This window comes from Salmo salar, chromosome ssa05 (assembly GCF_905237065.1).
Source record: "Salmo salar chromosome ssa05, Ssal_v3.1, whole genome shotgun sequence".
In the NCBI taxonomy this organism is placed as follows: domain Eukaryota; kingdom Metazoa; phylum Chordata; class Actinopteri; order Salmoniformes; family Salmonidae; genus Salmo; species Salmo salar.
In genome coordinates this window covers 52,274,903-52,288,822 of record NC_059446.1, presented here as the reverse complement: position 1 = coordinate 52,288,822, position 13,920 = coordinate 52,274,903, and the positions used below count along the sequence as shown (strand labels likewise).

Below are 13,920 nucleotides of genomic sequence, written 5' to 3'. Positions count from 1 at the left end.
GAGAGTAGTGTGAAAGTGTAAGAAGGTGCAAAATGTGATGCGCTGTCTGATGGGGAAGGAGTGGGGGGCAGGGCATTCCTCATTGAGGACCATGTACACTACCGTTCAAAAGTATGGGGTCAATTAAAAATGTCCTTGTTTTTGAAAGGAAAGCTGTTTTTTTGTCCATTAAAATAACATCAAATTGATCAGAAATACAGTGTAGACATTGTTAATGTTGTAAATTACTATTGTAGCTGGAAACTACAGATTTTTTATGGAATATCTACATAGGCGTACAGAGGCCCATTATCAGCAACCATCACTCCTGTGTTCAAATGGCACGTTGTGTTAGCTAATCCAAGTTCATCTTTTTAAAAGGCTAATTGATCATTAGAAAACCCTTTTGCAATTATGTTAGCACAACTGAAAACTGTTGTTCTGATTAAAGATGCAATAAAACTGGCCTTTAGACTAGTTGAATATCTGGGGCATCAGCATTTGTTGTTTCGATTACAGGCTCCAAATGGCCAGAAACAAGGAACTTTCTTCTACAACTCGTCAGTCTATTCTTGTTCTGAGAAATGAAGGCTATTCCATCCGAGAAATTGCCAAGAAACTGAAGATCTTGTACAACTCTGTGCATTACTCCCTTCACAGAACAGCGCAAACTGGCTCTAACCAGAATAGAAAGAGGAGTGGGAGGCCCCGGTGCACACCTGAGCAAGAGGACAAGTACATTAGGGTGTCTAGTTTGAGAAACAGACGCCTCACAAGTCCTCAACTGGCAGCTTCATTAAATAGTACCTGCAAAACACCGTCAACAGTGAAGAGGCGACTCCGGGATGCTGGCCTTCTAGGCAGAGTTGCAAAGAAAAAGACATATCTCAGACTGGCCAATGAAAATAAAAGATTAAGATGGGCAAAAGAACACAGACACTGGACAGAGGAACTCTGCCTAGAAGGCCAGCATCCCGGAGTTGCCTCTTCACTGTTGAAGTTAAGACTGGTGTTCCCGCCCTCCTCGACACCTACAGCACCCGATGCCACAGGAAGGCCAAAAAGATCATCAAGGACATCAACCACCCGAGCTACTGCCTGTACACCCTGCTATCATCCAGAAGGTGAGGTCAGTACAGGTGCATCAAAACTGGGACCGGGAGACTGAAAAACAGCTTCTATCTCAAGGCCATCAGACTGCTAAACAGCCATCACTAGCACATCAGAGGCGGCTGCCTATAGGCATAGACTAGAAATCACTGGCCACTTCTAGAAATGGATCACTAGCCACTTCAATAATGTTCCGTATCTAGCATTTCTCATCTCATATGTACAGTATAAACTGCACTCCACACTATTCTACGGTATCTTAGTCACTTTTTAATTGTGTTTACATATTGCATCACCCATTTCAAATGTATATACCCTGTTGTATTCTATACTACACCACTGACTGTTAAACAGCCATCTCCTGCACACCAGAGGCTGCTGCGTATAGACATAGACTAGGAATCACTGGCCACTTTAAGGAAATGAAACACTAGCCACATTAATAATGTCTCCGTATCTTGCGTTACTCATCTCATATGTATATACTGTATTCTATACTATGCCACTGTATCTTAGTCCAATGCCGCTCTGACGTATATGTATATATTCTTAATCCATTCCTTACTTAGATGTACGTGTATTTTGGGTAGATGTTGTGAAACTGTTAGATATCACTTGTTAGATATTACTGCACTGTCGGAGCTAGAAACACAAGCATTTCGCTACACCCGCAATAACATCTGCTAAACACATGTATGTGTGTGACCAATACATTTGATTTGAGTATAGCGTATGGTTCGGCAGCCCAGACCTCATTGGAAAGGATAGATGTCATACAGGGGCGAGGACTCAGAATATGTATTGGGGCGTTTCGGACCTCCCCAGTGGCTGCACTACAGGTGGAGATGGGGGATATGGCATTGCAGATTAGGAGACAGCAGCTGGCAATGAATTATTAGGTAAACCAACAGGGACATGGGGTGTCTCCTCCTGCGAAAGGGATTTCACAGGCATGCTGGGAACATGAGCGAATACAGAACATGAGCTTTGGGTGGGTAATAACCAGGCAAAGGAGATGGGACTGTACAGAAGGGAGTTTAGTCCAACGGTAGCTGTTCCTGTAAATCCACCATGACTACTCCCGCCTCCAGTAGTTGATCTAGAAGTGTTGGAGACACTAGACAAGACCTGCTTTATGAGGTACAACAAACCCATGGCAGGATTAGACAAATGGGTAAACAGATACGACTTACTTGGGTCCCAGCCCATGTGGCGGTGGAAGGGAACGAGGCACTTGTACTGGCTAAACAAACACGTATTAGTTGGGATGTTGATGTTGTAGTTTCAATGAGCAAAGCAGAGGCAAAAAGCCTGATATGGACTGTGATGGTGCAGAGATGGCAGGAGCAGTGGAATAGAGATACTAAGGGCAGGCATTTATTTCAAGTACAGAGGAAAGTCGAGGAGGGGAGGACGGCAGGAAGGGACAGGAGAGTGGTGGGACACAGCCGGTTGAATAAGACCTTATATGTGATGAGAAAGCATTCAACAGGAAAATGTTATTATTGCCAGGAAACAGAGACCGTGGAGCATGTATTGCTACAGTGTGGGTAGTATCAGAGGGAAAGAGAGAGGCTGAGATCTAGTGTGAAGGAAAAGGGGATACAGATACATTCGTTTAAATAGTATATTGAGTAGAACGTCATTAGATATAGTCTCAAATAATTGGTTATCTATTTAGTTTCTCCCTGTCTCTGGCCCACACTCCAGTACAGTAGGTTGCGGTAATGCACAAGAACATTCGATGCTAATCGCCGATAATCCACATCGAGAAGATAATATTTTGCCACAAGATGGCACTATTTTAAAAGCAACCATCTGGTCCGCTCAGTCCCTTGTCAGTCAAGACCAACACTCCCCTCCTCCTTTTTACGTTTCGTCCAATGAGCAGTGATGTTCTCCTTTGTTGTCAAACGTGCACTGACCGCGGAACTGAGCGATTCGGGGGACAGGCAATCAACTTGAGTTTGCTTACCAATAAGGTTATTTGTTGCTTTTATTTTCTTTGAACATATTTGTAAACTAGTTTTTTTAATAAAGGTAATCGCACGGTTGCCCTTGCACCACTTAGCTACGTTAGAGTTGAGTCGGTAGATAACCGAAAAACAGGAAAGAGGCCTAAACGTTACCGCTTTACAGTCATGTAGTGGTAACTTTACCAGCAGCTTGCATGACTCCTCATGGTCATACTTTAGGAAGCTAGCTCTTATGTGCTAGTTTTGCTAGATCGTTTGGTCAAACTTTAGCAATCTTTTTAGTTTGTGCTCCTTTGGGCCCGTTTTTAAGTAGCATTTCTCTTGAAAACATGCCATAAAGAGCTAGTGAACTAACGTTAGCTCGCTTCTAAGCTAGCATGCAATCGGTTGTTCATGACTGTGACGCTAGCTAGCTAACGTTAGTATTAGTCAGAAAATCGGTCCCTGCCCTGGGACTCAGCATTGAATGAGCTTGACTCAAAACCCTCCACACTAGGGCCAAGTTTAGTAGGTCGAACGATGCAGATAGAATTGATCTGACAGGATTCCTTATTTTACATGTCAGTCAATATTTTCCACAGCATTGTGCCCTACTGAATGTGCCCAGGTTAGCCTATAGTAGCCGACTAGTTGAGGGTAACGTTAATTGGCAACCCTAAATAGCTACATTGTGAAGTAGTAGCCAAGTGTCCAAAGTCATGATTATCTGACAATGGCATGGAGTGTCCTAGTGCCCAGCCTAGGAAGGTTACTACTATGTAGCTAGCTAGGCTATTTGTAAGTACTGCTGTGTCTCCCTATTATTCTCACCAAATAGCACAGCATATCAAATACAAATAGTTTAGATCTTAAATAATACATTCTCAGTGCTTTTAGTAGGGCCAATTTCATATTAAGCAAGTCCCATTTAATTATGTAAAATAATAATCTGTGTCTCTGACTAGCTTTGATCAGAAGGGTGTTTTTCAAAACACTTGCCTACACATCGGTTTATGAGAGTGAAAATTGAATTACTGACTTGGAGTCTTGCCACAAGGGCTATTCATATGATTGTTTTGGTTAGACAGAGCTACAGGCATACATTAATAAAGTATTAAAGTTTTCTTGCTATTTAAAGAAGCTGATCAGCCTCTCAAATGTAAGATATGCAGTATTAACTGTTCATTGAAGGCAAACTATTTTATTCAAGACATTCTGTCTCTTTTTTTTCCTTTCATCTCTTCCCCCTTTCTCTCACGCTCTTGCATTATCTGTCATTACTTCTCTTATCCTCATTTTGTCTTTCTCCTACTCACTTCTGTTTGCCTTCTGTCTTTGTAGCTCATACTCTCTCCTGCACACACTCTCTCACTCTCTGTCTCTCTCTCTCTCAGATGGAGGTAGAGCAGCTCCTCTCTCTCTCAGGCCCGGCGTTGGCCCAGGCCATAAGTTCTCTGCTGGAGACACCAGGCCTCTACGTGTTCTCAGACATCCTTGAGCTGCCCAACGTCAGAGAGGTAACACACACACTCACATGTAAGCACACTCACAAACAAGCACACCGTCACAGCCATTCTCAAGGCACAGCTCTCACTGGAGGTGGTATAGCTAGAGACCATAACAAGCCCCCTCTATCTGTCCCCTCCCCCCCCCCACCTTCTACTCTACCCCAAGCTGGAGACAGGCCCGCACGCACCAGTGTATCAGCTACTCAACCTCTTCGCCTATGGAACCTACTGTGACTATAAAGGTATGACAGTGGCAGGCAGCGCTGCTGTGTAAAGAAGTCATCTAATATCCCTGGAGCTGTTTTATTATTAGCAGTATTTCTCTCACTGCCAATCGGCCCTGCAGGCCAGGCTTCTCATCACTGTTGTAGGTTGTCACAGCCCCCTGTAATTTACAGAGTCAACCACAATACTTTCTTTTGATCCTACACGAGGAGCCAAGTGACAATGTTTGGCACGGCAGAGGTTGCGTCCCCAATAACCTCTCCTTTCTCTAGAAGTATGCACTTGTTCACTTTCCTTTGTGGATTTGGAATTAAATACCTGGTATATGGAAACTCCCTCTAGCATTCCTGGTGAAAAAATGGGGTCCCCAGAAATTCTGGTTGGAAAAAATGGGGTCCCCGCTGAAACAGTTGACTACCATTGCTTTAGCCTACCTACACCAATCCAATGCTTGTACATTTGTGGTTAGTAGTGACACTTCAGAAGGAAGGAGAGATTATTGGGACTCAACCAGGAACAGACTTCTCTCAGACATTCATATTGGTTGTAATTGGTTGCATTGTCACAAACTGCCAAATTAAATCCTGAATATCCTTTGAAATACCTGAATATGTAAAGGACTTGTCATTCTTTAGCGACACATTTAGTAACAAGACTTAATAAGAGACAAGCAAAATGGAAGAGAGAAATACAAATCTTTTTATGTCAACACATTGTATTCACTTTCATAGTGCTTTTTAGAATTGCAAAATGGAGCACTGAGGAAAAACTGTCAATACTCAAGTTTCTTTTAAAGCAACCACATACGCAGGCACACACACACACTTAAATGATTTTTCATTGTATTCCCTTGTGGAATTTAAAAGGCAGCAGCAGTTTCTGCCTGGACAGAGCCTGTACCCCTGTGTTTGTAATGATGTGTCCCTGTTATGAACGGTCCCTGTCATGATGTGTCTCTTTCTGTTGCTCTCTCGCTGTCTGTTTCTTTTCCTTGTCTGTTTGTGGTATGTTATTCTTTCAGAGAGGGCAGCCTCTCTCCCAGAGTTGACCCCAGCTCAGAGGAACAAACTCCGTCACCTCTCCATCATCAGTCTGGCATCCAATCTCAAGGTAGAGTACCACCCATTCATCTGGTTTTAAATGCCTTACTCTGCTCGCTGTAGTACGCTCAATGTGGGTCACTCACATTATAATTATGGAAATAGTTGACAATGATATGTAATATAATGATAGCCATCATCTGTTTGCCATTTCATCTGAAGGTAACGCTCTCTGGACTTACCTTGTCTAGTTTTTCTGTTTATTTTGTTATTAAAGAATTGCAGGTGAAATAATAATTTTGTGCAGTATTTCCATGGACTATTAGTCTACCTAGAATTGTAGTCCTAACAATACTCAGCAAGCTTCAGTACCAAAAATAGCAAGTCATTCGCTCAACTTTGATTTGAATGATATGCTCAAGTGTGGTTATGAGACAACTTGCTTTGTAACTTTGACACATTAACAAGATAAATGACTCTGTGTTGTGAAGGACTTTATTAAGAGTGTCTGTGATGTGATCTAACTTTATTTATATCACATAGATGAGAATGATAGCAGCTGAGATTTAAATCATTATGAGATACTGTGTTAAGTATCCTGTCCTTTCTTCTTTGAGCTCTCTGTCTCTTTATGTATTTGTTGCTCTCTGTTGTCTATTCATCTAACTCTAAGATTGGCTCTCTCGCTACCTCATTTCAACCCCATCCCCATTTCATATTTTTTCTCCCTCTCCCATCTCTCTTTCTACCTTGCTTTCACCCATCTCTCATTCTCTCCCCACTCCCTAATAAATAATTTATTGATTCATTTCTCTCTTTCTGTATTACTCTCCCTTCTCCCTCCTTCCCTCCCCCATTTCTCTCTCGTCTTTCTCTTTCCGTCTTATTTTTTAGATTGTCATAGTATAAGTATGCCACATTGAATGTCTGTATGGGCACACCTTAACGCAAAGATTCACCCATTAAAATGTTATATCGTTATATCTCTGAGCGATGTTCTATTGGTTCCCGGGGTCATTTCATGTTTTCATGTGTATCTGAGTTATTGGCCGACTGTATTTCTGTGCTTTAATGGTGAATCGCTCAGATACACATGAAAACATGAAATGACCCCGGGAATCGACAGAAAATTGCTCAGAGATGCACAAAAACATTCAAAATGGGTGAATCTATCATTGAATTGCCCAATAAAGACTTGTTAAAGCCCCCATGCAGTCTTTGTAATTTTATTTTTAAATCATCACTGTATGTCTAATAAATCACAGTTTATTTAAAGAAAATAACTACAAAATATATTTGTAAGAATTTATTTCACTGAGCCTCCTTTGGCCCTTGAAATGCTCAGTTTGATCGTGTGGGCGTTAGGAAACAAATGTGAAGATATTTACATACACCACCCTGATTGGCTGATAGGATAGCCTAGAGCCCACACCCTTACCCAGATGAACAGTCATTGGCCTATATAATCATATCACATTGTGGCATCATGATGTGGGCCAAAAGATCCATCCCACCTGAACAGGCTGAAATTCAAAGCATTTTTTTTCAAACAGCTTTTACAAAAAGTGCATTATCATAATTTTCACAATTTCGGAATTTCTGACCCCATAGTGTGGAAATATATAAATAAATAAAAGTTACATCCAATTTTTTCTTGCACTGCCCCTTTAAAACTCCAAACTCCCCTCCTCTCTCTGGTAGCTATTTTCATGTAATGGTTTTGTAAATTTATATTGACCCGCCCTCTCTTCCTCTACCCCTCTCTCTTACCTTTCCATTCCTCACTCTTACATCATCTCTTCTCTCTCCTCACTGAAGTAATAAAGAGCATCTCAAATTCAACATCTTTCTCTCTCTGTGCCAGGTAACTTCTGTTTACCCAACATAGTAGAATTTGACATTCTCTCTTGCCCTCTGTCCCCACCACCCTCACTCGACTCCCTCCTCACTGACATCATTAAGAGCATCTCAAATTCAACATCTTTCTCTCTCGCTCTCTCTCTCCCTGTGCCTGTTCACTTCTATTGACCCAACATAATAGAATTTGACATTCTCTGTCTCCCTCTTCCCCCAGTGCCTGCCCTACTCCCTGCTCCTGCAGCAGCTGGAGCTGAAGAACGTGCGGGAGCTGGAGGACCTGCTGATTGAGGCGGTCTACTGTGACATCATTCAGGGCAAGCTGGACCAGAGGAACCAGCAGGTGGAGGTGGACTGCAGCGTGGGCCGAGACCTGGGGCCCAACGAGCTGCCCAACATAGCAAACACACTGCAGGAGTGGTTAGTTAGTGATATGTGTGTGCGAAAGAACCGTGCATGTGTCAGGGTTTTGTGTCAATTCCATTTCAATTCAGGAAGTAAACTGAACCCCCCCCCCCCAAAAAAAAGATGGAATCGGAAGTGCAATTTCAGTTTACTTCATGAATTGAAATGGAATTGACTCCAACCCAGGTGTGTGTGTGTGTGTGTGTGTGTGTGTGTGTGTGTGTGTGTGTGTGTGTGTGTGTGTGTATAGGACGAGGTTAAACTTTATTTATAGAACACATTTCTTACAGTGGATGCATAATAATGACCAATACACTTTCGAAATGAGACAAATTAAAATAGTAAAACAATAAAATAAAATAAAAACAGTGGACTTGATAGATGCAATAAATAATGTATAGAATGGGATAAAATAGATAGTATGATCAGTCATATCAGTGTCTAAATAATTATCTGTCTCTCTCTCAGGTGTTCAGGATGTGAGGCGGTCCTGTGTGGGATCGAGGAGCAGGTAACCAGAGCCAACCAATACAGAGAGAGCCAGCTGAAGGTCAAAGTTCAGGTGGAGACAGAGGTTAGTACCAGTAGCCACTTTTCTCTGGGTAGAGTCAAAGATCATCTATTATATTGACAAGATAGTCAAGTGACAGCTCTAACAATGGAAATACATGTCCTCAAAGATGGAAGGCAGGCAGGAGGTGGTGAGATCAGGTGGGTCTATTCTAGCTAATGAGAGGGCAGATGCGCGTATCAACAACAGGCACAACTCCGTTATAAAGTAGTTTTGCCACGTGCTGAAATGGCACGTGCATCCACTTATATCATTGCATTCGTAAACAACTTAACCATTACAATAGCAAATTAGCAATTCAATGTTTTGCTGACCAAATTTGACACCCATTAATCAACAATTCCTCACTTTGTTGTCTTATTTTCGCGGACAGGTTTTGGCTGGAGTAAACCCTCTCACTTCTCCTCTCTGGTAGAGGTGAAGCCATAAGCAAAACGTATACTCATTACTCAATGACCTAATTCAGTGTCCAATTTAGAGCTCTGTCCAGTGTCTTTATTTAGGCTGTAGGCCACAGGTGGCTTTTCTGTCCTCCGAGTCAATCTTCTCCAGCTTGAGGTAGAAGTTACTCTAAAACCTCTTCTTATTAGAAATAATAACAACACCTTAAGCTTTTCACACTACTGAGCCAAACCAGTGCCAAGCCAAGCTGTATTGGGCTGGCCTGGTTACGCATCCACCATAGCGGCTGGAAAGAACCTTGTGAGAAGAATATATCCAAGACAGCCCAGTACATTCCGAGTCGGCCTTAGTTTGATTCAGGCACTTCTGTTCTGTCCTAAACTTCATTTGTTTACCTTTCCTCCTCTCTCTCAGGTGTCAAACCTCCAGAAAACGCTAAAGGCCAGCTCCGCCTCCCCGTCGTCCGGCCCCGCCGCCGCTGGAGCCGCATCCAATCAGGATGCAGACCAGCCGGCCGAGCCACGAGACCCCGCCTCCTCTCAGGAACCACGGCAACCGGGCAAGAAGAGTTCAAAGGTCAAAGGGTAAGTAAGGTGATGTTCCTTAGGTCAATCCCATATTTTCATTGTTTGTGTGTCTATTCTTTTGGGATAGGCGTAACCATTTGATGTTGGTGGGCTATCCTCAGGGTCATGTTCTTTAGGGCAAGCAACAGAAACCATTTTTAAAACATTTCGCATGAAACAAAAAAAATAAGTCCAGGTAATACCTGTTTCAGTCCTAGGTGTCTTATGAACATGACCTCGTCCTTCCAGGGTCACGGCAGAGGTGTGGTTCAAGCCGAGGCAAGAAGAAACATTTGTGTGTATTTCAAAAACATTCCAATCGCTTCAGACGAATTCAAACGGCACGGAATCGATTATGCAACCACTGCATTTCATGTCATTTCGCAGCATCTTCAACTCGAACACAGTAATATTTTGGTTGTTTGTACAACAAACATCCATTTAAACGCCAGCTGCCAGTGTAAGTGGGAACAGTGACTGTGTGTGTCTGCATAGCATATCTTCATTAGCCTGAGAGGCTGTGCTTTGTAGCGGTACTCACAGTGGTACCTGTGGCCCTCTCTCTTCTGGGCCAATTACAACACTTATTCCTCATCTGTCACTGAAGTGAATAAAAAATATATAAATAAAAAAAAGCTTCAGGTGTTAAAAGGAAATATTTATTTTTTATTACATTAGTTTTTCTGTTCAAGTTAAAAGAGTGATTTATAATTCATTTACTAGGTGACATTTTGGCAGTGAAAGAAAAATGTAGAAATGATTTAAGATTCTCGGTGGCATTGGACTTTATTCACTGAAAACAGTTTAACTGGAGATTTGGATTGCCTCACATGAAAATCATTCACAGTATTTACTGTAAACCGCCTTCTCATGGTAGGAGTAGTACAGTAACATAGTCATTTGTTTGCCAACATTGTAATTGAAACATCCCTGCAATAATATGTGGCGTAATGAGTTGAACCAAAGGTGACACAGGCCATCATAAACAGACCTTGTTCATAACGGTGTTGTGTTACAACTATCATACAACTTGAACTAAAACAGCCAGGAATTTATTTGCTTGATTTGGGAAATTGGCATATAATACAAAGCAGGTTCAATGAGTTAGCCAGCTTCACCCCCCCCCCCCAGAATATTTAGGCAAGTTAGCTGGGTAACTGATTTATCCAGCGCCCTATACTACGAATCTGGTTTAAGAAATTAGCGAGTTAACTTTGGTCAACTCTGAGTTCAAATCGGGATAACCGGTGACACGAATGTGGCTATATTTCTATAGCAAAGAATCCTTCAGAACTAACCTGCTCTGGGACAGACTAGGGCTAACTCATTTTATTTGAATTTAGTGTCTGAGCCGCGAGTTAAGGACCAATGAAATCAGATTGCCTCCCCCCGTAAATATTGGGTCGTCATCCCCTTAATTTGAGGAAGACGACTGGTTTAAATATTTTATTAATCACATTTTTTTTGTGTCATTTTTTTAAAACGTTAAAATACCTAGCACATTTCACATTTAGTAATGACAGAATGCATTTGAAACATCACGCACAGTAAAACATTTGTACGACTTAATCAAAATATGTTATCGATGGTAACGTTAGTGGGTAAAAGGCGCTTGTTCTTTGATAAGCACACCAAAGACGGCATTCCGATACGTAATAAAAGAAAGACGGCACTTCTAACAGCCTATTTCCCACCATAGCCTGCTGAATTTGCAAGATAACTTTTCTTGCATTCTGATTTCGGCAGAAATGAAAATGTGACACTGTGACACCCATGGATTTACGTTTTAGCATTGTCTTAGTAAAGACTTCTCCGTTCGACATGAACACGCAGTTACAAGCTCAGCTCGAGTAAGCAGCTGTGACACGATCAATATCCACCTTGCACCTTCGTAAAATGAATAAAGGCCTGTGCTGGAATGTGAAGCTAACTGAAGCTGACTAGCTTTATAAAACCCGGAGTAGATCTAGCTTGCATCATAGTATTACCCCTCTTGTACAGGATGCGAACAGGTGACTGACGTTTCGACGTCAAGCTGACATCTTCCTCATACCCCTCTTCTGTTTATTGAAGACAGGCGTGTATTGAAGATAAGCCTTTAAACACAGTTTGAAGTGGGGACTGTGAACATGCGCTACCTGTTATATAATATGCTGGTCTGCTCCTACCTGTAGATTTTATTCAGACTGCATGAAATGAGTGGGGATACAGAGACGAGGAGATAAAGGTTGGGGTTGGGGTCGGGATTCATACCCACATTGGGTTGGTGTATGTGTGCTGCAGGCTGTGGTCTTACACACTAGACCAGCCGCAGTCATTCATATATTTGTAAAAAATAATTTTGTGATTTAGGGGAATTTTTTCAACCGACACTGACATGCAGGGATCAATCATCGAGTGTAATGTTTCTCGGTCCTGGGGACCCCCAAGTTGTGAATGTTCAGTTTTTTTGCCCTAGCACTACACAGCGGATTCAAATAATCAAAGCTTACCGATGAGTTTTGGGAAACACTGATCTAGCGCGAGGTGCAGTGTGTGTGAAATGACCTCGGAGCAGAGGGGCAATCTGCCTTGACGAGAAATTCCACTTTGATAGCCGCCTACGTCTATTAGAGACGTGAAGAGATAGCCGGCCTTTAGAAGAGACGGCCGCTTGTTGGAGACATCATTTTAGGGTCATGTAATAACTGTTGTCTGGTTTCTTTGTCTCAGGCTCCGTGGAAGTGGGAAGATCTGGTCCAAGTCCAACTGAAGGCAGAGATGCAGAGAGACCCGGCACACCCCCACTGATCCACTGTCAAATGGACGGACTGACACATAGGCCCACACAGACTCATAGACCGATAATGTGACCAATGCACAGACAACACACTAAGATTTACACACACATCCATGCACGCACACACACACTATATATATATATATACAGACACTGAGTCAGACAGACACAATTGCAGTGACTGACACCCATTCTGATAGATGTGTACACACAACCAGACAGATGGACTATCTGCACTGTGTATATACACAGACCCAAACCCATTCTAACATGTACACAGAGAGCGACAGACCGAGTATAATCTTCTCTGGGCAGAGCTTCGCTGCTGTCTGTTTTATCAGGAGAAGCAGAGCCACAAGCAGTGAAACTGAATGTGTGTATTTGATGTGTGTACTCTATTGTGTTACACATTTTGTTTGATTGTATTTTTTCTGCTGAGGATTGAGTTGAGACGTGTATAAAATCAGGATATTAATTGTTGGTAATAAATTGAACCTCTATTCATTTAGTCTCTGTCTTACTGTTTTATTTTTTTGTGCATACTTTAAAGTGCAATTGGAGGTTGCATCACTAGCTAAATGTTAACTCACAGAAGGGGGATATCTGTGTTAGGTCACACCCTTAATTAGGTTATCCCCAAAGAGACTAATATATTAGAGCGCGGGAACTACCCTTGTGATCAGTCGGCTTGGTTACACACACTCTCTCCGTCTCTCAGCCTCATTTTCTCTGCCACACACATCATACAGACACACACAGGGCATTCATATTTGATATCGGTATATTTTGCCCAAAGCTTGTACTTCACCGTCAAAATTGCCTGTCGGAATTGTCTGCCCCCCAAATCACACGCTCCAAATTTCATTTTTCACGTTCATCCTGTCCTTGCTCTCGCTCGCTCGCTCTCTTTCTCGCTCCTCAGCCTCCCTCTGTTTTCTCTAAAAACCCTCTCTTCCTATCCTGCATGACGTTAATGGTAGCTATTAACTCCCATGGAACCCACAGAGAGAGAGAAAAGGGGGATGGAGAGACAGGGAAATGATCCTATTCCGTTTTAACCCCATTTCCTCCCTCTTCCCAACTTTGTTTCTCCCCCTTTCCGTCTCTCTCTCGTTCTCCCCCTCTATAAATAGCCGTGTTAATTTCAGTCAGTGTGATTGAGCTTTACTGTTTCACAGTTTGCTCGGTTCCTACCAGATGGGAGCTGTGAATTCTAGCAGCTGTACACCTAGGTGGCAAAGTGGTCTAAGGCACCGCATCTCATTGCAAGAGACGTCACTGCAGTCCCTGGTTCGAATCCAGGCACATCCGGCCGTGATTGATAGTCCCATAGGGCGGCGCACAATTGGCCCAGCGTCGGCCGTCGTAAATAAGAATTTGTTCTTAACTGACTTGCCTAGTTAAATAAAGGTTACGTTAAAAAAAAAGTGTGTTTATGTGGCTGTGAGAGGGATACTTTGTGTGCGTAAAACTTCAGATGTGACTGCATGTGTATACCTAACTGTGTGTCCTTCCTTAAACAC

The 13,920-nt window shown here is 42.5% G+C and overlaps 1 protein-coding gene across 2 annotated transcripts; it reads left to right on the top strand.

Annotated features, from left to right (window-relative positions):
* Window positions 1-2,951: 2,951 nt before the first annotated feature.
* On the top strand, window positions 2,952-12,905 carry cops7a (COP9 constitutive photomorphogenic homolog subunit 7A). 2 transcript variants are annotated; one of them, XM_014200376.2, is made up of 8 exons: window positions 2,952-3,071; window positions 4,439-4,561; window positions 4,719-4,794; window positions 5,799-5,887; window positions 7,892-8,094; window positions 8,548-8,653; window positions 9,467-9,636; window positions 12,331-12,905. In XM_014200376.2, exons 1-8 carry the CDS (start codon window positions 2,973-2,975, stop codon window positions 12,368-12,370), a joined length of 906 nt encoding a protein of 301 aa, XP_014055851.2. In that variant the 5' UTR covers window positions 2,952-2,972; the 3' UTR covers window positions 12,371-12,905. The 2 variants fall into 2 exon arrangements, with proteins under 2 accessions (XP_014055851.2, XP_014055852.1); XM_014200377.2 differs by having other exon boundaries at window positions 2,980-3,071; window positions 4,386-4,561.
* Window positions 12,906-13,920: the final 1,015 nt, after the last annotated feature.